The following is a 25,009-nucleotide window of genomic DNA, read 5'->3' as shown; positions in this document are numbered from 1 at the left end:
GGAGAGAGAGAGGAAAGAAGGAGAGAAGAAGAAAGAGAGGAAGGTAGGGGGGAGGAAGGACAGAAGGAAAAAAGAAAGAAGGAGAGAGGAAGGACAGATGGAAGGAAGGAAGGAAGGAAGGAAGGAGTCTCACCTGGAGTCCAGTCCATCTGACTGTCCGTCTGCTCGCTGCTGTGATATTTATCAGAGTACCGCTCCACATCTGTACAGGAAACACACCGTCACAATAAAACTCTGCACAGGAAACACACCGTCACAATAAAACTCTGCACAGGAAACACACCGTCACAATAAAACTCTGCACAGGAAACACACCGTCACAATAAAACTCTGCACAGGAAACACACCGTCACAATAAAACTCTGTACAGGAAACACACCGTCACAATAAAACTCTGCACAGGAAACACACCTTCACAATAAAACTCTGTACATGAAACACACCGTCACAATAAAACTCTGTACAGGAAACACACCATCAAAATAAAGCTCTGTACAGGAAACACACTGTCACATTAAAACTCTGTACAGGAAACACACCATCAAAATAAAACTCTGTACAGGAAACACACTGTCACATTAAAACTCTGTACAGGAAACACACCATCACAATAAAAAGTTGTGTGTGTGTGTTTTTCTATCCTGGTGGGGACCGACTCCTGGTTTCCATGGTAACGAACATTGGAATCAATAGCAAACAGCCTCCTGATAGGCCTGGTCCCCACAAGGTTGGTTTTCCTGACTGTGTGTGAACCCCAGAGGTCACACATGGTACTGCAGTGTGCGGACCTTTTCCTGACAAAGTGTGGGTTTCAGTCCATCATTTGTTCAAATACTGAATATGAATTGTACTGTGGCTAACAGTGATGTCAATTGTATGCTAATAGACGTTAGCATTACGGGTCCCAACGAGGGGGGGCAACATTCAGGTTTCAGATTTATGAGAGTTTTTCATATTTCAAGTCATTTTTTTTGTTCAAACTGAATTATGATGAATTTAGGAGTTAAAACTACGTCTCTAGACCCTTTAGAAAGGCTGGACCCTAGTCAGGGTCCCCACCAGGTAGTAAAACAGGTATATGTGTGTGTCTGTGTGTGTGTTACTTTGTGTGTGTGTGTGTGTGTGTGTGTGTGTTTGTATGTGTCTGTGTATATATGTATGTGTGTGTGTGTGTGTGTGTGTGTGTGTGTGTGTGTGTGTGTGTGTGTGTGTGTGTGTGTGTGTACCTCTGTGAGCAGCAGCAGGTTGGATGAAGAAGGGCAGACTCTTCATGGCTCCTCTGAACTCTTGTTTGAGAGCCAACAGATACTCCACCTCCTCTCCACCTGTGAGGGGGAGGGGCTTGTGCTCCATCACCTGGGCAGTAACACATACATACACACACACACACACACACACACACACACACACACACACACACACACACAGTGTAAATAAGAAACTTAACATATTAATGAACTACAGTTCCCAGTATGCTTTGTGTATCTGTGTGTGTGTGTGTGTGTGTGTATGTGTGTGTGTGTGTATGTGTGTGTCTCTGTGTGTATCTGTGTGTGTGTGTCTCTCCGTGTGTGTGTGTGTGTCTGTGTGTGTGTGTATGTGTGTGTATATGTGTGTGTGTGTGTGTGTATATGTATGTGTGTTTCTGTGTGTGTATATGTATGTGTGTCTGTGTGTGTGTGTGTATGTGTGTATGTATGTGTCTGTGTGTGTGTGTGTGTGTGTGTGTGTGTGTGTGTGTGTGTGTGTGTTATAATGTATGTGTGTGTTTATATGTGTGTATCTCTCTGTAGAGAGTAGTGTGTGTAGTTGTGGGTGTGTATATATATATATATGTGTATTACAGGGTAGAGGGCTGTAGGTTGTTGGGTAGTTGTGTGTGTGTGTGTGTGTATATATATGTGTGTATAATGTGTGTGTGTGTGTGTATTACAGGGTAGAGGGCTGTAGGTTGTTGGGTAGTTGTGTGTGTGTGTGTGTATATATATGTGTGTATAATGTGTGTGTGTGTGTATTACAGGGTAGAGGGCTGTAGGTTGTTGGGTAGTTGTGTGTGTGTGTGTGTGTATATATATGTGTGTATAATGTGTGTGTGTGTATTACAGGGTAGAGGGCTGTAGGTTGTTGGGTAGTTGGAGGTAAACTGTCTCCTCTGTTGATCCCGACGGCCTCCACACTGAAGCTCATCATCCTCCGACCTCGACCCCCCCGACCCGCCATTCCCAGTCCAGTTCAGACCAGACCAGACCAGACCAGTCCAGACCAGTTCAGACCAGAACAGACCAGCTGGTTGGAGGAAATCTGGATCCTGACAGACAGAGAACCAATAATCAATAATCAGCTGTTAATATTATTTTACATTCCTCTGTAAAATAGTTTAGCACTTTATTCTGAAAGGAACTAAATGGAATGTAAAGGAAGTGACTTTATGAACTTTCAGATTAATTTCAAATTAAAAGCTGGTTAAACCTCTGAGACTCTGATACTAACTATAACACATAAATAAATAAATATATAAATATATAAATAAATAAAAAAATAAATATTACATAAAAAATTGCATGCAACCCCTCCCGCGCGGCTACTCTGACTACACACTGTGCATTTAGGGCACACTAGGCACAGATTATTAGGCCCTGCTGGAGGGAGAAGAAGGCGATTTTCCAGGGAATCCATCGAGGATTATTTAAAAGGCAACACGAGCTGAGCCCCGGGTTAGGGGTTGGGGGGGGGGGGGGCAGGGTTAGGGGTTAGGGTCATTTCAAGCAACACTAAATGCAACGTGGAGACATTATGCATATATGGGTTCCCACTCCGACCATTTATTGTGTATTATTTTGCCGTTATTAAGGCAAAATAACTCAATTTATGTCCATGGACATTATAATGAATAGTCTATAGGCTTAATATTAGTTTACATCCAGCGTGCTGCGTGGACTTCATTACATCTGCTGCACCGCTGCTACCACAATTATGAAATGCTAAGTTTCTACAGTCAGTGACTGTGACCCTCATAAAAGTAATATTTTACTAATCTGTATTATATAAACTAACGAAATTCGTTTAACCCTCCTGTTGTCTGTCGAGTCAAGGAAGGAAGAAAGGGGGATGGAGGACGGAAGGAAGGGAGGAAGGGAGTAAAGGAAAGAAGGCAGGGAGGGAAGAAGGAAGGAAGGAGAGAAGAAGAAAAAGAGGAAGGTAGGGGGGAGGAAGGAAGGAATGACAGAAGGAAGAAAGGGGGATGGAGGACGGAAGGACGGAAGGAAAGGAAATAAGGAAGGGAGGAAGGAAGGATGGAGGAAAAGTAAATAAAGAAGGAAGGTAGAAGGGGGGGGGGAAAAGAAGGTAGGAGGGAGGGAGGAAGGAAGGAAAGAAGGACAGAGGGAAGAAAGGAAGGACAGAGGAAAGAAGTAAGGAAGGAAAGAAGGAAGGAAGAAAGGGGGATAGAGGAAGGGAAGAAAGAGAGAAGAAAGAAAGAAGGAGAGGAAGGTTAAGTAAGTCATTTGGCGACTTCTAAGTCATTAAACTAAGTCTGACTGTTACTGGAGTAACCCACCTCGTCTTGTATTGACTCCTAACTCCTAACTCCTAACCCCTAACCCCTAACTCCTAACCAGAACCGGCCCGCTGAGGGACCTTCCTTCCATCTGTCCTTCCTTCCTTCCTTCCTTCCTTTCATCTTTCCTTCCTCCCTTCCTTTTTTCCTTTCTTGGTTCCTTTCTTCCTTCCATCTGTCCTTCCTCCCTTTCTTCTTTTTATTCTTCCTTCCTTCCTTCCTTCCTTCATTTTCATTCAAGGGATCATTAAAAAGATGGAAGGAAAGAAGGAAATAAGACGGAAAAGGGAGGAAGGACAGATGGAAGGGAGGAAGGAAGGCAGAAAGGAAGGAAAACAAGACAGGAAGGAAAGATGGAAGGAAGGAAAGAAGAAAAAAAGAAAGAAAGGTAAGAAGGACAGAAGGAAGGAAGGAAGGAAGGAAGTCATGAATGAATGACTCAGACAACAACGTGTATCAAACAAAGTGAAAAAATAATAAAGTACGTAACAACAACACCGCACTGTAGTAAAAGCTGCAGTGTTCAAAGTGTGGGAAAAAAGTAGGCGGCTTATAGTCCGGGATTTACGGTAATTTATTATATATATTTTATTATTATATATATTTTATTATTGTATATATTTAATTATTATATATGTAATTATGATCTAACTCCAGAGGATCAGACTAGAGCTGGTGATATCATCAGTAATGTGAATATAATAAATATAATAAATATAATAAAGACTTAATAACAGAAGAGTTTGATAAGTTCAGATAATGACATCATCAGCTTTAAAACAATATAATGACGTCCTAAATACTGAGATGATATTTAATCCTTTATAGGACACGGAAGGAAAGGAAGGGAGGAAAGAAGGAAGGATGGAAGGAAGGAAGGAAGAAGAAAGGGGGATGGAGGAAGGAAAGAAGGAAGGGAGGAGAGAAGGAGGGAGAGACAAAGAACAGATGGAAGGAAGGAAAGGAAGGAAGGACGGAGGAAATAAGGAACGAGGGAGGGAGAAAGGAAAAGATGAAGGGAAGAAAGAAGGCAGGGAGGAAGGAAGGAAAGAAGGAAGGAAGGAAGGAAGGAAGGGTATTTTGGGATATTTACAGAAGTTACCAAATATAATTAGTTCATTATATAACTGAATATATCTGTCCCTCTTTCTTTCTTTCTTCCCTCCATCCTTCTCTTCTTCCTTCCATCCCTTCATCCGTGTCCTGCTGATATAACTCATCTTATATACCTCAGTAATAATTCCAGCAGAGACTCAAACATTATAAAGTGATTATTAAACTCTTATTAAATGTTTTAATGTGATTATTAAACATATAAACAGCTGTTAGCATGTTAGCCCGTTAGCATGTTAGCTTCTAACCTTCGGTCTGAGTTAACTCTTCTTCTTCTTCTCTTCGTCCTCTCTGTCTCATCTTCTCCTCCTCATCATCATCATCCTCCTCATCATCATCATCATCTTCATGTTCACCTTCTTCTTCTTCTACTTCATCATCTTCAGAAGTTAAACTGCGACATATTTGTTTGTTTACATCCGCGCCATCTTGGTTTTCTTCTTCTTCTTCTTCTGGAGTTTAATTTAGCAGCTTAAAGGCGCGTCACCGCCACCTGGTGGACGGAGAGAGGAACTGCAGGTTAAACTAATTATTATACAGAAAGAAAGGAAGGAAGGAAAGAAAGAAAGAAAGACAGAAAGAAAGAAAGACAGAAAGAAAGAAAGACAGAAAGAAAGAAAGACAGAAAGAAAGAAAGACAGAAAGAAATAAAGCTCTAATAGATGAAAGAACAGAAAGAAAGAAAGACAGAAAGACAGAAAGAAAGACAGAAAGACAGAAAGAAAGAAAGATTTGATTTTGATTTTAACACAACTTTATTTAAGATGAAAAAACAAAGAATCAAACCTTCCTGTTCTCACTTTCCTTCCAACAAGTTAAAAACTAAACTAAAAACTGAGCTGCAGCGACCAGCAGAGAGCATATAGCATAGAGCCATAGAGCAACTTCTGAGCTGCCTGCAGCCTGAAAGCTGCTGTCCTTGACTTAATATGTATCAGGCCCTGTCCTCCCTCTGCCACAGGGAGATACAGGACCGCCGCCCGCAGCCAGTGGTGACCCGACCAGAAAAAATCCACAAGAAGCCGCTGTAGTGCTTCCAGAAGGCCAGGAGGGGGAACCAGTACCTGTAGTTTGTTGCCAGGCGACCAGGTTATTGATTACAAGGACTCTTCCCAGTATAGTACTAGTACCTCTAACTGTACTACAGTAAAGTACAAGTACCTCTAACTGTACTACAGTAAAGTATTAGTACCTCTAACAGTACTACAGTAAAGTACTAGTACCTCTAACTGTACTACAGTAAAGTACAAGTACCTCTAACTGTACTACAGTAAAGTACTAGTACCTCTAACTGTACTACAGTAAAGTATTAGTACCTCTAACAGTACTACAGTAAAGTACTAGTACCTCTAACTGTACTACAGTAAAGTACAAGTACCTCTAACAGTACTAGAGTAAAGTACTAGTACCTCTAACTGTACTACAGTAAAGTACAAGTACCTCTAACTGCAATACAGTAAAGTACATTCATCTGCAAACTGTCCCGGAGCCTGTTGGAGGACTTCATCTGTAGAGTCCAGCAGAACAACATCAACCGTAAACAGCAGAGAGGTGATTCTGAGGTCCCCAAACTGGACTCCCCCCCCGGCTGCACCTTGAGACTCAGAGATCTATCCCAAAATATCCTTCCTTCCTTCCTTCCTTCCTTCCTTCCTTCCTTCTTTCCTTCCTTCCTTCCTTTCCTTCCTCCCTGCCTTCTTTCTTCCCTTACTCTTTTCCTTTCTCCCTCCGTCGTTCCTCATTTCCTCTGTCCTTCCTTCCTTTCCTTCCTTCCATCTGTCCTTCCTCCCTCCCTCCTTCTCACCTCCCTTCCTTCTTTCTTTCCTCCGTCCTTCCTTCCTTCCTTTCCTTCCTTCCATCTGTCCTTCCTCCCTCCCTCCTTCTCTCCTCCCTTCCTGCTTTCCTTCCTCCTTTCATTCCTTCTTTCTTCCCTTCCTCCCTCCCTCCTTCTCTCTTTCTTTCCTCCCCCCTACCCCCCTACCTTCCTTCCTTCCTTCTTTCCTCCATCCTTCCTTCCTTCCTCCCTTCCTTACAATGAGTGTCCTATAAAGGGTTAAACCCCCCCCCCCCCCACACCCTGAAGGGGCATTCTTCTGCAAACCGTCCCAGAGCCTGTTGGAGGACTTCACCTGTAGAGTCCAGCAAAACAACATCAACCATGAACAGCAGAGAGGAGATTATGAGGTCCCCAAACTGGACTCTCTCCTCCCCCCCGGCTGCACCTTGAGACTCAGAGAAGATCAGAGACCAGGGACAACCCTGATGGAGCCCACCCCCCACTGAGACCTGCTCAATGGCTCGCAGCAAAGACCCCGGTACCCGGTAGCCAGCCAGGCCCTAAAAGTTCCTTCGCCGCAGCAGGTTCTCCCTTCTTCCCTGCCTTCTTTCTTCCCTTCCTCTTTTCCTTTCTCCCTCCCTCGTTCCTTATTTCCTCCGTCCTTCCTTCTTTTCCTTCCTTCCATCTGTTCTTCCTCCCTCCCTCCTTCTCTCCTCCCTTCCTTCTTTCCTTCCTCCGTCCCCCTTTCTTCTTCCTTCCTTCCTTCCTTCCTTCCTTCTTTCTTCCCTTCCTCCCTCCCTCCTTCTCTCTTCCCTTCCTCCCCCCTACCTTCCTTCCTTCCTTTTTTTCTCCATCCTTCCTTCCTTTCCTTCCTCCCTCGTTCCTTCCCTTCCTTTCTTCCTTCCCTTCCTTTCTTCCTTCCATCCTTCCATCCTTCCTTCCATCCTTCCTTCCTTCCTTCCTTCCTTCCTTCCTCCCTTCCTTTCAATGAGTGTCCTATAAAGGGTTAGACGTGTCCCACCTTGTAAGTTAGATATGAGCTACAGACTCACTGATGCTTTCCAGCTCTATGGGATGAATTCATGCTATGGAAGGCATCAAGAGTTGCGCAACCATGAAAAATGATCACGCATCACTTCTGAGAAGAGGCGGATCACTTGGTTTTTTTCACGGCTGATGAAATAAAAGATGAAACGTGATTGTCAGAGGAGAGCTGACGAGTGGGTCAGACAGAGATAGACGGTCTACCTGGTCATGGATCTCCTGCTGATGCTGTTGCTGTTGCTGTGGAGCTCAGGTAGGACACATATACACACATACACACACACACACATAGAGACACACACACACAGGTAGGACTCACCTGTAAAAGTCATGAAGAAGAAAAGCAGCTGATAGTTTTCACACAGTTTAATGACTCGTGTGTTTCCATGGAAACTGTAATAAGTTGGATTTTGATGCTCCTCTATGAGTTCACATTATTTTTCATCACTTTAAACTCAAACACATTTTCAAGAAAAAAGAAATACATCCAGTCGTCCAATTAAAACTGGACAAAGTGTTTAGTGTGTAAAGTCGTCAAAGTAAAAAGTAACTGCAGTAGAATAAGATACAGATCAGCGGCCAATGAGAGGCCGGAGATCCTGTTACCACGGCAACAGCAGACGTTTAGCGGCTCGTACAGGACGCGCTGTTGCGCAACACTTTGTTCTTATCAATTATACGAAGTTGATCTGCTTCCTGTATCTGTCACACACATACACACATACACACATACACATACACACACACACACACACACAAACCTACACACACACACACACACACACAGAGACACACACACATACACATACACACACACACACAAACCTACACACACACACACACACACGCACACACACACATACACATACACACACACACACAAACCTACACACACACACACACACACATACACACAGAGACACACACACATACACACAGACACACACACATACACATAGACACACACATACATATACACACATAGACACACACACACATATAGACACACACATAGAGAAACACACTCACACACATACACACACACACATAGAGAAACACACACACAGAGACACACAGAGACACACACACACGCACACACACATACACACACATAGAAACACACCTACACACACACATACACAGACACATACGCACACATACATACACACACATAGAGACACACAGACACACATACACATGTGCACACATACACACACACATACACAAACACACACACACAAACACACATACACACACACACACACATATACACACATACACACACACACACACACACACACACACACACACACACACAGACACACCTACACACACACACACACAGACACACCTACACACACACATACACACATACATACACACAGAGACACACCTACACACAGACACACATACACATGTGCACACATATACACGCACACACACACACATAGAGATACACATACGCGCACACACACACACACACACACACACACACACACACACACACAGACACACACACACACATACAGATACACATCACTGATGGGGTCCACACACACACACTACCTGTTTTCATCACTGATGGGGTCCACACACACACACTACCTGTTTTCATCACTGATGGGGTCCACACACACACACTACCTGTTTTCATCACTGATGTGGTCCACACACACACACTACTTGTTTTCATCACTGATGGGGTCCACACACACACACTACCTGTTTTCATCACTGATGGGGTCCACACACACACACTACTTGTTTTCATCACTGATGGGGTCCACACACACACACACATAGAGAAACACACACACAGAGACACACACAGACACACACACACACAGAGACACACACACACACACACACACACACACACACACACAGGGGTTTTGTGATGTCACCACGCAGGATTTCTGGGTAATGAAGTCATTTGAGCTGCTGTGTTGCATTAACTATTAACTCTATATGAACCGCTCTGTTGCACTAAATCATAACTTCTGACTTCTTTTAATAATTCAGTAACAACATCGAACTCAACAAGTTAATATCTGAGATCTGTGAACATGGTGACATCACTAAAAAGACGTCTGATAGGTCAGAAACACGAGCAGTCACATGACCAGACCGTTTTAATGAACTGTAGTTTTCCTTTAACTCTGTATGAAGCGTCTGTTTCATCTCATCTGCTGATCTTCAAACAGGAAGCAGAAAGTAGAAGCATTGAGATTAAAAAAGGTCCATTTCAGACTGACGTTTGTTTTTCCAGTTTTTGTGTTTTCAGGTTGATTATTTCCACTCATACTGCAGTCTGCCTTCTGTAGGAAATATATCTACAAAAACATGTTTCTGCTCTCTTTCTCCAGGGAAATGAAATGTTAGTGTTTATAGTTCATATAATATTTACTCTCTGTTCATGAACCATTTTGTGTTATTAAATATAAACAGGTTTCCTTTAGTTACATTTATTACGTTCATATTTAACTTCATAATATTTTCAGTAACACATCCACAAGCGGGTACGGGGCTGGTTTACAAAAGATGTTGGTTCAAATTCATCTTCACAGCTGATGGGAAAAGTACAACCTTTAACTTTAGTTGATGAAGTGATTCAGGTCAGAGCAAACCGACCATACGTTTGAAAACACAAAGAGTTTAGATGTCTAGCAGACTGTCTCTGTCCTCCAAGACTGAACCAACACTTTAATCTGAGTTGTTTTTTTATCTCAGTTTTCTGGTTAATGAACATTTAAAGGTAAAACAAATGTAAAAGTCTGATTGTGGTCCACATATGTAGTTTGTGGCTTTGCAGGTCAGTGGTAAACTGGTCACATGACTCCTGAGTGAGTTCAATAATCTGTGTGTTTTTCACTGAGATGAACTGTGTTTGTTCAGTTCACAGCTCTGCACCAATATAAATATGAATGTTCTGATTTTGTCTCCAGGACTCCAGGCTGAAGATAAACACCAATCAACAGGTAAAAACAGAGAATATATCTCATCTGGTCTGAGAACTGAGGACGTTACTCTCACCTCCATCAGCTGGAGACAATCAGTCCACTTTGATTTAGGACCAAATATCCTTCAAACTAATAACTAATGGCATATGCTCATGTTAGCATTAGCATATGCTAATGTTAGCATTAAAAGGTGAAAATCCAGATATTAGACACAGTTTTATGTCCCTGTTAACTGTAGAGTTGAACACCACTAAGTTTCTATATCTATAAAATGCAATGCATGGCACTGTGGAACTGTTTGCAGACACAGTGCCATGAACGCCTCTTTTTTTGTTCCATCGTGGACATTTGAGGGTTCGACATATTGGATCAATTTACACACACTGAATTTCAACACTCAGATAAAATGTAGGAGAGTAAATTTAATGCACTTTGTAATAAAAGAGGCAGTGATTTCTTTCCATTTAGCAAATGTGTCTCCTCAGCTCCTCCCAGCGAGGATGTGAGAGACGGAGGAATATATGTTCATATTATAAGTCAGAAATTATTCAGTAACATTTTCAACTAGCGGTGAGCAATATGGAAAAATATCTTTCACTATTTTTTAAGGCAGGATCACGATCTACGATCTCATCACTATTCTATTCATGTTTTCTTTTAAGCATCATTTTCAAGTTACTGAACAGCACTGAAAACTCAACAATTAAAAAGCTTTGTTATAATGAATTTGTCTTAATAAAAACAAACACTCACTAAAGACATGAGATCACATAACAACTCAAACAATTCCATAGATAAATAAGAGCAGGTGCAAAGCAGCATTAAACAGTAGGGACAGTCTATCTGACCTTGTTTAAAATGAATATTACAGCAGCTTTGATTTCTATTCTAATGAAACTCACTTTATTCTTTTACTGATGACTCTCTTGTTTCTGTTCAGAGCCTGTCAGGTTGGTGGGAGGAGCCAGTCGCTGTGCAGGTACACTGGAGGTGAAACAGGGAGAGTGGAGACCAGTGAGTTACTATGACTCTGACTGGACCCTGAAGGCAGCAGCTGTTGCCTGCCGAGAATTGGACTGTGGCTCTGCTGTTTCAACAGGAAGCAGAGATGAGTTCTCAGACAGACCTGTATGGGAGATCGACCTTGACTGTCTTCAGTCTGGATCTACACTGAGGGACTGTGTATCATCAGGTTCCTCTTCCTACATCCTGGAGCTCACCTGCTCAGGTAAGTCCATCAGTGACATCATCTCTGACAGTAATACTCTCCTTCCTCTGTCACAGTGATAGTTGGTGGTTTCCATTGAACTGAACTGTAAACTTATGGAGGATGACGGCTTCCTAAAGGGTAGAGAAGTTAGCTTGTTCCTGGAGGCTCATTGATTCAAACTGAAACAATCTGAACCTTTAATCAACCTGCTGTGGTTCACTCACACACTCTGCAGTTCTCCTGAGCCAGCTCAGTCACATCCACCTTACAAACAACTACATCACAAATGAATATAGTTGTTGGTCTGTGTCTGAACAAAGAAGCAACAGTTTGCTAACAGGTTAAATATCTTCCAATCATTTCTGTAGGAAACTATTGTGTATGCAGTGTTGTATGAATGTCTTATTACAGTTTTTCTCTATTGCCAAAACACAAACCCAGTACTCTAAACCAAATGACCAGTTGCCTAAACACATTTAGTAAAACTACCCCCCTTTTGCCACAACCACAAACACAATTCACCTGTAGACACTGTTCACAAAACCCATCCCCTTTTTCTCAAAACTCTAAACACATTTTGACGTGCTAAAACACATTTTGCATATAACTCTGCTCCAATATGCATTGTGAAGCTCATGTGATGCAAAATGCTACCCACAATCAGCAAAACTTGAACACAATGAACATACCTGGTGTCAATCAGTAAACACAACGACTCATAATTGAAAACACCGATTGCAAATGATGTGACCACACCTATATAAGTCAGTGCAGTTTGCTGAAGGTTCAAAAACAAAAATGGATGATCAAGACAGAAGAAGAGGAGTTCGTGTCAGAGGAGGGAGAGGAGGTCGTGTCAGAGGAGGGAGAGGAGTTCGTGTCAGAGGAGGCAGAGGAGCAGGCCGAGGAGGGAGAGGAGCAGGTCGAGGAGGGAGAGGAGCAGGTCGAGGAGGGAGAGGAGCAGGCCGAGGAGGGAGAGGAGCAGGTCAAGGAGGGAGAGGAGCGGGCCGAGGAGGGAGAGGAGCAGGTCGAGGAGGGAGAGGAGCAGGCCGAGGAGGGAGAGGAGCAGGTCGAGGAGGGAGAGGAGCAGGTCAAGGAGGGAGAGGAGCGGGCCGAGGAGTGGGCCAAAGAGGGCGAGAAGCAGTCCAAAGAGGAGCAGGCCAAGGAGGGAGAGGAGAAGGAGGGCAAGCAAGACAACGCATTTTCATTACAGATGAAATGAGAGCAACAGTCATTGACCACGTCATTGTCCACGGCATGACATGACTCATTTTTGCATTTTCTGCATTATGTAACTATTCCCATGAAATGCACAAATCTATAGTAAATGCCCAAAACATATTTGAGAATAAATAAGGGTTGCTCAAATGCATCCTGGCAGTTGTGAAACTGTAAAAAGAACAGTCTCACACTGTGAAAATTGTGTTTTCAATTTTTTTGGTAATGTGGTTAATGATGCTCAGTAGTGTTTACATTTTTGCAGGCCTTGAGTGGTATTTTGGTGTCAGAGTTTGCTTTTGAGCATATGAGCATCTGTTTTGGTGTGATGAGTTTGCTTTTGAGCATATGAGCATCTGTTTTGGTGTGATGAGTTTGCTTTTGAGCATATGAGCATCTGTTTTGGTGTGATGGGTTGGTTTTGAAAAGAAACTGTGAGGTTTAGTGTACGTAGCTTTAGAAAAGTGTTTTGTGTTTAGAGTTTTGTGAAAAGTGAGGGCAGTATCGTGAAATGTGTTTAAGCAATAGAGAAAAACTGTAACATGTTGATGGCCTCAGATGAATCAAACTGCAGCTGTTTTCTGTCTGATCTGAAGGCAGCTGAGGATGTTAATGTGTTTCCTCCTCTGCTCTCTGACTCCTCTGTATTACACATGAATGTAGGAGTTCTCTGTGCTGTGTGATCATCTCTCAGTGATCAACGTTCATTTATCTCAACAAACAAATGAGGAGAAAACAACATTCAGCTTCTCACAGAAGAAGAAGGATTCATCATCTTGTTCCACACTGAATGTAGACAATGTTCATCCAGGTGCCAGATGGTTTTATTTGTAGTGAAATACACAACAAAAAGACAGTCTAGCATCAGTACTCTCCTGTTGCTTCTACTGTGACTGTGTCCACTATGACTGGGCTAACTTCCTTCAGCAAAGGATTACAGCGCCAGTCACTAACATAATAAACTAATACAACAACACATCTGAAAATAATCTGAGCCCCTAAAATGTCCAGGGTGCCACACCTCTCTGTATTTACAGACCTGCTGCTTCAGCCAATCACCTCTCTGTATTTACAGACCTGCTGCTTCAGCCAATCACCTCTCTGTATTTACAGACCTGCTGCTTCAGCCAATCACCTCTCTGTATTTACAGACCTGCTGTTCCTCTACACAGGCTGAACGAGACCTTAGCAATCTAAAACAGATCAGTAGTTACAAACTAGAACTTAAAACTCTCAGAAAAAAAGGAAACTCAGGGAAATAAGAGAACACTGCTAAATGTAACTTAAAGTGTGTTTTAAACATTACAGAAGGTTGATGAGTCTACATTTTAAACACAGATCATCTTTTTATCCTATTTATCTTTTTTAACCTGTTGTACCTGAAAGGTCAGAGCAATGGATCACAGATAACCTTGATCTGCAGATCATAGTGTGTTTTTAAATCAATCCCTTTGATAGAACAATGAATTACAGCATTTGAACTCAGCACCTTTATCTTTTCCTTTTACACACATGTTTAAATATGTTTTAACTCATATTGTTTCCATTCATTCATTCAGAATTACAGCATTCTTATAACCGTTACTCTGACACAGCTGGAACAAGCAGCATGTGATTGGCACTGCTGTTCATAGAGGCAGGAGACTGTTAGATGCTTTCATTCATTATTTAAGTAATGAACTGTTGGCTGTGCATTATTTTCATGTTATTTATCTTACCAACATATTCATCAGCATGCAACATCATTGATTAACAGTGGAGACAATCAAACTGTTTTGTTGTCCCTGAAACTTGTGTAGGACAATTTCTTTCCACACAAAACATTTGATCAGGAATTGATAAGAGAATCAATGAAGAACTGGACCAACTAGCAGAATAGATTATTGTATTGGTATCAATAAAATCTGATCAATTCCTGTCCAGAGGCCGAGGCCCGGCTACCAGAGACTCCACAGCTCCAGGAGGGGACCTCCTGAGATGTTTTATGTTTGTCATGATATATAAGGTGGTAAATAAAGATCAGTATTAAATATTAAATCATCTCTCTCTCCAGACTCTGTCAGGCTGGTGAATGGGACTAGTCTGTGTTCAGGCAGACTGGAGGTGAAGTCTGAGCAGTCGTGGTCCTCAGTGTGTGAAGCTGACTTTGACCAGCAGGATGCAGAGGTGGTCTGTAGGGAGCTTGGCTGTGGGGCTCCTTCAGTCCTCCAGGGGGCGCTCTATGGAGACGTGGAGGCGCCAGTGTGGACCAAAGAGTTCCAGTGTGGAGGCAATGAGTCTACTCTCCTGGACTGTAGAAGATCAGACTCAGCTAGAAGAACCTGCTCACCTGGTAAAGCTGTTGGACTCACCTGCTCAGGTAGAAGAGGAGCTGCAGCTTTGATTTGCCTTCATTTATGTTCTAATGAAACTCATTTTATTCTTTTACTGATGACTCTCTTGTTTCTGTTCTAATGAAACTCACTTTATTCTTTTACTGATGACTCTCTTGTTTCTGTTCTAATGAAACTCACTTTATTCTTTCACTGATGACTCTCATGTTTCTGTTCTAATGAAACTCACTTTATTCTTTTACTGATGACTCTCTTGTTTCTGTTCAGAGCCTGTCAGGTTGCTGGGAGGAGCCAGTCGCTGTGCAGGTAGACTGGAGGTGAAACATGGAGAGTGGAGTCCAGTAGAGCATTATGACTGGACCCTGAAAGAAGCATCTGTTGCCTGCCGAGAATTGGACTGTGGCTCTGCTGTTTCAACAGGAAGCAGAGATGAGTTCTCAGACAGACCTGTATGGAGGATCAGACCTGACTGTCTTCAGTCTGGATCTACACTGAGGGACTGTACATCATCAGGTTACTCTTCCTCCATCATGGTGGAGCTCACCTGCTCAGGTAAGTCCATCAGTGACATCATCTCTGACAGTAATACTCTCCTTCCTCTGTCACAGTGATAGTTGGTGGTTTCCATTGAACTGAACTGTAAACTTATGGAGGATGACGGCTTCCTAAAGGGTAGAGAAGTTAGCTTGTTCCTGGAGGCTCATTGCAAACTGAAACAATCTGAACCTTTAATCAACCTGCTGTGGTTCACTCACACAGTCTGCAGTTCTCCTGAGCCAGCTCAGTCACATCCACCTTACAAACAACTACATCACAAATGAATATAGTTGTTGGTCTGTGTCTGAACACAAATGACACTGACACAGCTGGAACAAGCAGCATGTGACTGGCACTGCTGTTCATAGAGGCAGGAGACTGTTAGATGCCTTTGTGGCGATAGCAGTAAGGGCTTTCAATTTGAGTTTGTGTTGCTCGACAACGCCACCTTGGGAATTGCACCCAAGTAATTAATTATCACTTATCAAAGTCACCATGAAAAGTACAGTGAGGACATAGGTTCGTTCTACTCAGGCAAGACGAATGTTTCCAAGTACAAAATTATTTTACTACAAATTATTATGTTAAAATTCATTCATACAACAAGATAAAGATAAAAAGAACCTAATCAGTAGCTGAGGCTTACTGGTGGGGAAGGACTAGTGAAGGGGAACGGGACTCAAAACTAGACTATATCCTGCCGACGACGCCAAGTTGTGGCGATACGAGGGAGACTTTGATTCTTCCAAAGATCCAAAATTGATTAACCTTGAAATGAGGACCGATAACGCCACCCTGGGAATCTCACCCAGGGAATTCTAAATATGTAATAAAGCAAAGGCACACAGGAACGTTACACTGAGGAAGGGCAAGAGACGTGGTTCACAAGTTTAACAATCATCAATTCATTTATTTAACAAACATGGCACTTATTAAACATTAACCATAACTAACTTGCTGACCCCTCTATAGCAACTGAGGCCAAACGGAGGTGCGGGGTAATCAGGGGGCAAAGGATCACAGCACACAAAAGGGGAAACCGACACCCGGGACACCACCACCACCGCTGGCTCTCAGCAACGAGAGGGGAAGGAGAAAGAAGCACAATTAGTGAAACGCAAAACACACAATCAAACTGCACAATAATAATACAAATAGATAAAATATAGACATCAAAATAAAGCAACCAAAAAAATGAAGTATTACTGCACAACCTAAGACTAGAAATCCACAAAAATTAGAAGACAAAAATAATTATTTAATTAATTAATTAGAATTTCAATTAACAAATTACTTCAAAAGAAAAACCAAAAAAACAAGGAAAATAGAAAAAAAGGTCTCTGGCCAGAGATGCTACATCAACAAATTAACATTATTTCATGACAATGAAAACTAAGATAAATTAAAACTGCAAGCAGTGATGAATGGGCCCTCGCGCCCCCATGCACCGCCCCGTACGTGCATGTCGGTGCATGCTGCAGTCACATGGCAGACACAGCAGGCACGTAGACTACTTGGCACCTGGGCTTTAATGAACATTGTGTGATGGGGCTAAGTCACATTGCCTGTGTCCACTAGGTGGCGCTAGAGATCACCCACCAATTATATGTCATGTTGCAGTGTGTGATGTGGAGAACACATCTTGTAAATTTCATATAAATCGGATAATGTTTGTCATATGAGGCTGACTTCCTGTGTCCAGTAGTTGGCGCTGTGTATTTGACACAGTATTGATGCATAGATGTGTTCAGGGCGGGACCCTCTACATGCATGATGAATTTGGTGTAGACGGGACAATGTCTGTAGGAGTTATAAGGACTTCCTGCTTCATGGCGAAGCATCGAAATGTTTTGCACAGCCACGCCCAACAGGAAGAAGTCATAAAAAAGATTTTGATAACTTTTCATCTCCAATGTCTCAAGATGACTGTGTGTGAATTTGAAGTGGATGGGATGAAATCCCTAGGACTTCTTCGTTCAAATATGAGGCCTGGAAATGACCAAAAAACTCTCCAAAATATAGCATTTTTCCCAAGATGGCCGACTTCCTGTTGGACTTAGGGTATGGGTCCAAATGGCGTTTTTGTGCGTCTGGAGATGATACATAAACCTACCGAATTTCATTGTTCTATGTCAATCGGGAAGGCTGAGGTTCAATTTTGAAATATTCAAGGGGGCGCTATTGAGCCGTTTAGTCACGCCCATCCCATTGAAGTATATAGGATGTTAAATGAACCCACTCCAGACGTGTGTGTTGAGTTTCATTACTGTGGACGCATCCTTCGCCCTGAAAACTGTAATCGTATTTTCATGGCGTTGAATGTGTTGTCATGGCAACGGTATTTGATGATGGGTCATGACTCGCAGAATGTAGCATCAACAAGGTCTTATGTCTCAGCTGAGTGAAATTCAGGTGTAAATACTTAAGATTATGGGATTAATTAATGACAGAATGAAGCAAGTGACTTCCTGTTGCCAGTAGGTGGCGCTATGACTGTCACTAAATATGAGACTGAACAAGCATATTAAATTTGGGAAAGGTCAGACCATGTGAAGTTATGAGGGTTTGAAATTTCATGGCGAAGCATCGAAATTCGCTGCGTCACCACGGCAACCAGGAATGACTGGCGAAAAAGCTTTTGATAACTTTTCATCTCCAATGTCTCAAGATGACTCTGTGTGAATTTGAAGGGGATGGGATGAAATCTCCAGGACTAGTTCGTTCAAATATGATGCCACAATCGGCATTAAAATCAATACTTTGATTCAAAATGGCCGACTTCCTGTTGGAGTGACGTCATGGGCACCCAGACTTTTTTGTGCGTCTTGACATGATGAACACGTGTACCAAGTTTCGTTTCTCTATGTCAATCTGTGGCGAGGGGATCGATGTTTTTCATTTCTCAAGGGGGCGCTACAGAGCCATTTTGCCACGCCCATTTATGCAAACCATAAAATATAAAATTTTTCGCCAAGTCTGGCTTGCTTTGGTGAATTTGGAAAAGCTCAGACCATGTGGAGTCAAGTTATGAGGGTTTGAAATTACATGGCGAGGCATCGAAATTCGCTGCATCACCACAGCAACCAGGAATGACGGGCGAAAAAGCTTTTGATAACTTTTCATCTCTAATGTTTCAAGATGACTCTGTGTGAATTTGAAGTGGATGGGATGAAATCTCTAGGACTAGTTCGTTAAAATATGTGGCCTGAAAATGACCAAAAAATTCAGCAAAATAGAGCATTTTTCCCAAGATGGCCGACTTCCTGTCGGTATGGATCCAAATGGGGTTTTTGTGCGTCTGGAGATGATACATAAACCTACCGGGTTTCATTCTTCTATGTCAATCGGGAAGGCTGAGGTTCAATTTTGAAATATTCAAGGGGGGCTATTGAGCCGTTTAGTCACACCCATCCCATTGAAGTATATAGGATGTTTAATGACCCCACTCCAGACGTGTGTGTTGAGTTTCGTTACCGTGGAGGCGTTTTCCACGCCTCGTACTTTAACAAACTCCTCCTAGAAATTTAATCCGACTGACTTCAAATTCACTCAGAAACATCTTGACACATTGGAGATGAAAAGTTGTCAAAAACTTTCTGATTAGGGATTTGGTTGCTTTGTGGCGATGTGAGAAATTTTGATGTTTTGCCATTAAACAGGAACAGCTGGCCAAATGGGGGTACTGCACCCCGTAGAAGACTAATAAAATTGAGCCCCTCCCTCAAGATTGACTTAGATGAACAAAATTTGGTACGCCTTCCCCCATGGGGCCTGGCCGGGCATAGCCCGAAGAAGGGACATGCGAGCTGGGCAGCGGCCGAAGGCGGGGACCTTGGCAGTCCGATCCTCGGCTGCAGAAGCTAGCTCTAGGGACGTGGAACGTCACCTCTCTGGTGGGGAAGGAGCCTGAGCTGGTGCGTGAGGTTGAGAAGTTCCGGCTAGATATAGTCGGCCTCACCTCGACGCACAGCAAGGGCTCTGGAACCAGTCTCCTCGAGAGGGGTTGGACTCTCGTCCACTCTGGAGTTGCCACTGGTGTCAGGTGCCGGGCAGGGGTGGCAATACTTATTGCCCCCCGGCTTGGTGCCTGTATGTTGGAGTTTACCCTGGTAGACGAGAGGGTGGCCTCCCTCCGCCTTCGGGTGGGGGGACGGATCCTGACTGTTGTTTGTGCCTATGGTCCAAACAGCAGTTCAGAGTATCCAGCCTTTTTGGACTCCTTGGAGGGGGTGCTGGAAAACACTCCCCCTGGGGATTCCCTCGTTCTGCTGGGGGACTTCAACGCCCATGTTGGTAGCGACAGTGAGACCTGGAAGGGTGTGATTGGGAGGAACGGCCCCCCTGATCTGAACCCGAGCGGTGTTCTGTTATTGGACTTCTGTGCTCGTCACGGATTGTCCATAACGAACACCATGTTCAAGCATAAGGGTGTCCATATGTGCACTTGGCACCAGGACACCCTAGGCCGCAGTTCGATGATTGACTTTGTAGTCGTGTCGTCGGACTTGCGGCCGCATGTCTTGGACACTCGGGTGAAGAGAGGGGCGGAGCTGTCAACTGATCACCACCTGGTGGTGAGTTGGCTCCGATGGTGGGGGAGGATGCCGGGCAGACCTGGCAGGCCCAAACGCATTGTGAGGGTCTGCTGGGAACGCCTGGCAGAGTCTCCTGTCAGAGAGAGTTTCAACTCACACCTCTGGGAGAGCTTCGACCATGTACCGGGGGAGACGGGGGACACTGAGTCCGAGTGGGCCATGTTCCGTGCCTCCATTGTTAAGGCGGCTGACCGGAGCTGTGGCCGCAAGGTGGTGCCTGTCGGGGCGGCAATCTCCGAACCCGCTGGTGGACACCGGCGTTGAGGGACGTTGTCAAGCTGAAGAAGGAGTCCTATAGGGCCTTTTTGGCCTGTAGGACTCCGGAGGCAGCAGACAGGTACCGGCAGGCCAAGCGGAACGCAGCCAGGGCGGTCGCTGAGGCAAAAACCCGGACATGGGAGGAGTTCAGTGAGGCCATGGAAAAAGACTTCCAGACGGCTTCGAAGAGATTCTGGACCACCATCCGACGTCTCAGGAGGGGGAAGCAGTGCACCGTAAACACAGTACGGTGGGGACGGTGTGCTGCTGACCTCGACTCGGGACGTTGTGGATCGGTGGAAGGAATACTTCAAAGACCTCCTCAATCCCACCAACATGCCTTCCGGTAAGGAAGCAGGGCCTGGGGGCTTGGGTGTGGGCTCTCCTATCTCTGGGGCTGAGGTCGCCGAGGCGGTTAAAAAGCTCCTCAGTGGGAGGGCCCCGGGGGTGGATGAGATCCGCCCCGAGTTCCTCAAGGCCCTGGATGCTGTGGGGCTGTCATGGTTGACACTACTCTGCAGCATCGCGTGGACATCGGGGGCAGTGCCTCTGGATTGGCAGACTGGGGTGGTGGTCCCCCTTTTTAAGAAGGGGGACCGGAGGGTGTGTTCCAATTACAGGGGAATCACACTCCTCAGCCTCCCTGGTAAGGTCTATTCGGGGGTGCTGGAGAGGAGGGTCCGTCGGATAGTCGAATCTCGGATTCAGGAGGAGCAGTGTGGTTTTCGTCCGGGCCGTGGAACAGTGGACCAGCTCTACACCCTCTGCAGGATCCTTGAGGGTGCATGGGAGTTTGCCCAACCAGTCCACATGTGTTTTGTGGACTTGGAGAAAGCATTCGACCGTGTGGATCCTGTGGGGGGTTCTCCGGGAGTATGGGGTATCGGACTCCCTGATAAGGGCCGTCCGTTCCCTGTATGACCGGTGTCAGAGCCTGGTCCGCATTTCCGGCAATAAGTCGGACTTGTTTCCAGTGAGAGTTGGACTCTGCCAGGGCTGCCCTTTGTCACCGATCCTGTTCATAATTTTTATGGACAGGATTTCTAGGCGCAGCCAGGGTGTAGAGGGGGTCCGGTTTGGTGACCTCAGGATTGGGTCACTGCTTTTTGCAGATGATGTGGTCCTGTTGGCTTCATCAGACCGTGACCTCCAACTCTCACTGGATCGGTTCGCAGCCGAGTGTGAAGCGGCCGGGATGAGAATCAGCACCTCCAAATCCGAGGCCATGGTCCTCAACCGGAAAAGGGTGGAGTGCACTCTTCGGGTCGGGGATGAGATTCTGCCTCAAGTGGAGGAGTTCAAGTACCTCGGGGTCTTGTTCACGAGTGAGGGAAGGATGGAGCGTGAGATCGACAGGCGGATCGGTGCGGCGTCTGCAGTAATGGGGACTCTGCACGGATCCATCGTGGTGAAGAGAGAGCTGAGCCGAAAGGCGAAGCTCTCAATTTACCAGTCGATCTTCGTTCCTACCCTCACCTATGGTCATGAGCTTTGGGTAGTGACCGAAAGAACAAGATCGCGGGTACAAGCGGCCGAAATGAGCTTCCTCCGTAGGGTGGCTGGGCTCTCCCTTAGAGATAGGGTGAGAAGCTCAGTTATCCGGAGGGAGCTCGGAGTAGACCCGCTGCTCCTCCACGTCGAGAGGAGCCAGGTGAGGTGGTTCGGGCATCTAATCAGGATGCCTCCCGGACACCTCCCTGGTGAGGTGTTCAGGGCACGTCCCACCGGTAGGAGACCCCGGGGAAGACCCAGGACACGCTGGAGAGACTATGTCTCTCGGCTGGCTTGGGAACGCCTCGGGGTCCCCCTGGAAGAGCTGGACGAAGTGGCTGGGGAGAGGGAAGTCTGGGCTTCCCTGCTTAGGCTGCTGACCCCGCGACCCGACCCCGGATAAGCGGAAGAAGATGGATGGATGGATGGATGGTACGCTTATGTATCATCTAAAGACGCACAAAAAAGTCTCTTGGACCCATACCGTCACTCCAACAGGAAGTCGGCCATTTTGAAGTGAATTTGCAATATTGGCACGGTTTGATAGAATTTTCACACCACATACTTTAATGAATTCCTCCTAATCCGACCGACTTCATTTTGACTCTGTGTCATCTCAAGACCTTGAAGATGCGTCACAGCAAGTCTTGCTCAGTCGTGGCGGGGCGGGGGAGCTTGGGCCCGATCATCGCTGCTTGCAGCTTTAATTATTATTATTATTATTATCCACATAATCATACGTGAATGAGCTCAGCTCTTGTTCACTGTGTGCATCTGATGATGGAGCTGATGCTCCAGAAGGAAGTCACCCCAAAGATAGTATATGGTAAAAAAGAGTGCACACCTAACTCTATAAACAACCAGGACCTTCACAGTGCATTTCAGACTAACTAGCTAGCTAAGTAGCAGCGTTCTTTTAGAGCTGAAATGTAACTTTTGACCGCAAAACAACAAAGATCTATACAGCACGCATCTCACTCTGCCTCCTGTACAGGGGGCTCTCTCATACAGAGTGTGCAAGCCAGGTTTTTATTTGTCAAACAGGGAGCATTTGGTAATTACGTGGGACTTTCTGCTGTTAGCTGGGGGGCTGGAGCTAACTTATTGTTACTATCAGCAGTGATGAACACTACTTACTCTCTTGAAAAAATGTTGTATATCCATTCTTGTTCATGTTCTCCTAATGCTGCTCTAGTCGGTTCTGTGTGCTGTGTGCTCGGCCCCCGGTACACACATGCTGCAGATACCCAGGTACCGAGTGCAACCGAAGTTTCAGGGAAAACGTGGACTGGAGTTCAGTGATGTGGGCGGGCTCTATATGAACAAGTGGAATGGATTGGATAACGAAGCACTGACTCTGACTCTCTACCTTATATATGACTGGTTATATGATTAAACTCATATTCTGGCCACATTATATTGAAATTTTCAGCACTTTTTTGTAAAAAAAAGATTTTTTTTTTAAATAAATGAACATAAAATTAATTAGGGGGGCTTAAGAATATTTTAGGTGGACTGAAGCCCCACTAAAATAGGCCTAATGACGCCAATACGACCGGTTATTGGGAGAGAAACTGGTCCCTGGAAACCCAGGGGCCGAGCAGCTACTGGCGGTAGACAGTCAACAAAGAAGTGGCAGCAGCAAAGGGAGGCAGAAGCATCAAGTGCAGCCAGCGACAGTCCACCGCAGTGCAGCCAATCCGCAGAGAGCCCCGGGCGAAACAGCCGCCCCACACAAAGGGGTTGGCGAAGCAGCAGTGTTCCTGTACTTAACTTAAGCGTCCGGAGAGTTCAGCCGGTCCTGACCAGCGGGCCTCCACCAGAGAAGAGCGAGGAGGGTCTGCTCAGAGCAGTGGCCAGCAGAGCTTCCACTACTTTCCTGGTGATGCGTTCAGGGTCTGCTAAGAGAACGAACAAAGAGCTATTTAACACCTGGGCTAACAGGCTACGGCCAGAGCAGTACCTACAGTGTGCATACCTGTGTGTTTTTTAATCATCCATACCAACTGCAGCAGGACAGCAACCACCTTGACCAAAAGGGTCCACCGTGGCGGGAGCGGAGAAGGTAGCGTGTGGCCAGGAAGCGGGCGGGCCTTGGAGCCAGGTAGTGAGTGACCGAGGGAGGGGCACAGACTCCTTTCATCCCTTCGACTCGTGCACTGTTTGGCCAACGAACCGGATAGGGTGCCAGGTAGCAGGCCCACCTGCCTTCTAGAGCAGTGCCATATCATACTGCTACACATGGCTAAGCTAAATTTACACAGGTTTTAATGAGCTAGATGTAAAATAGCGTACCTGTTTTCAGGGTCAAACCTGCACAGGGAGAGGGAGGGAGAGAGAGACGCACACAGCTGCAGACATCTACCTGTGACCACACTAACGTTAGCTACATCTACCTGTGACCACACTAGCTTTAGCTACATCTATCTGTGACCACACTAACGTTAGCTACATCTACCTGTGACCACACTAGCGTTAGCTGCATCTACCTGTGACCACACTAGCGTTAGCTACATCTACCTGTGACCACACTAGCATTAGCTACATCTACCTGTTACCACACTAGCGTTAGCTGCATCTACCTGTGACCACACTAGCATTAGCTGCATCTACCTGTGACCACACTAGTGTTAGCTACATCTACCTGTGACCACACTAGCATTAGCTACATCTGCCTGTGACCACACTAGCGTTAGCTGCATCTCCCTGTGACTACACTAGCGTTAGCTACATCTACCTGTGACCACACTAGCATTAGCTACATCTACTTGTGACCACACTAGTGTTAGCTACAGCCGAACAGCACTCAAACACACACAGAGAGAGACTTACCGCCGACAGAAGCGACACTACATGAAGCGGAGCACTCGGTCGCTACTCTGTAATAAAAATAATCAGGGAGGTTGTTTGTTCATTT

The 25,009-nt window shown here is 44.9% G+C and overlaps 2 protein-coding genes across 3 annotated transcripts in view; one reads left to right on the top strand and one right to left on the bottom strand.

The window, feature by feature from the left end:
* polr3glb (RNA polymerase III subunit GL b) overlaps positions 1–5,038 on the bottom strand; it is a 7,637-nt gene extending 2,599 nt beyond the window's left edge. For both annotated transcript variants that reach the window (XM_053327857.1, XM_053327856.1), the window contains exons 1-4: positions 4,918–5,038; positions 2,104–2,308; positions 1,227–1,356; positions 134–202 (exon numbers count right to left, since the gene is read on the bottom strand). In XM_053327857.1, the coding sequence (XP_053183832.1) occupies positions 134–202; positions 1,227–1,356; positions 2,104–2,220 (316 nt within the window). In that variant the 5' untranslated portion in view covers positions 2,221–2,308; positions 4,918–5,038. The remainder of the gene's footprint in view (positions 1–133; positions 203–1,226; positions 1,357–2,103; positions 2,309–4,917) is intronic.
* A 2,634-nt stretch (positions 5,039–7,672) lies between these two features.
* Positions 7,673–25,009, top strand: part of LOC128367041 (scavenger receptor cysteine-rich type 1 protein M160-like) — a 28,618-nt gene continuing 11,281 nt past the window's right edge. The window contains exons 1-5 of the mRNA XM_053327834.1: positions 7,673–7,743; positions 10,436–10,468; positions 11,391–11,678; positions 14,932–15,237; positions 15,479–15,763. Coding sequence (XP_053183809.1) covers positions 7,701–7,743; positions 10,436–10,468; positions 11,391–11,678; positions 14,932–15,237; positions 15,479–15,763 — 955 coding nt within the window. The 5' untranslated portion in view covers positions 7,673–7,700. The remainder of the gene's footprint in view (positions 7,744–10,435; positions 10,469–11,390; positions 11,679–14,931; positions 15,238–15,478; positions 15,764–25,009) is intronic.

Source organism: Scomber japonicus, chromosome 10 (assembly GCF_027409825.1).
Source record: "Scomber japonicus isolate fScoJap1 chromosome 10, fScoJap1.pri, whole genome shotgun sequence".
Lineage (NCBI taxonomy): Eukaryota > Metazoa > Chordata > Actinopteri > Scombriformes > Scombridae > Scomber > Scomber japonicus.
This window is presented reverse-complemented; position numbering and strand designations above follow the sequence as displayed.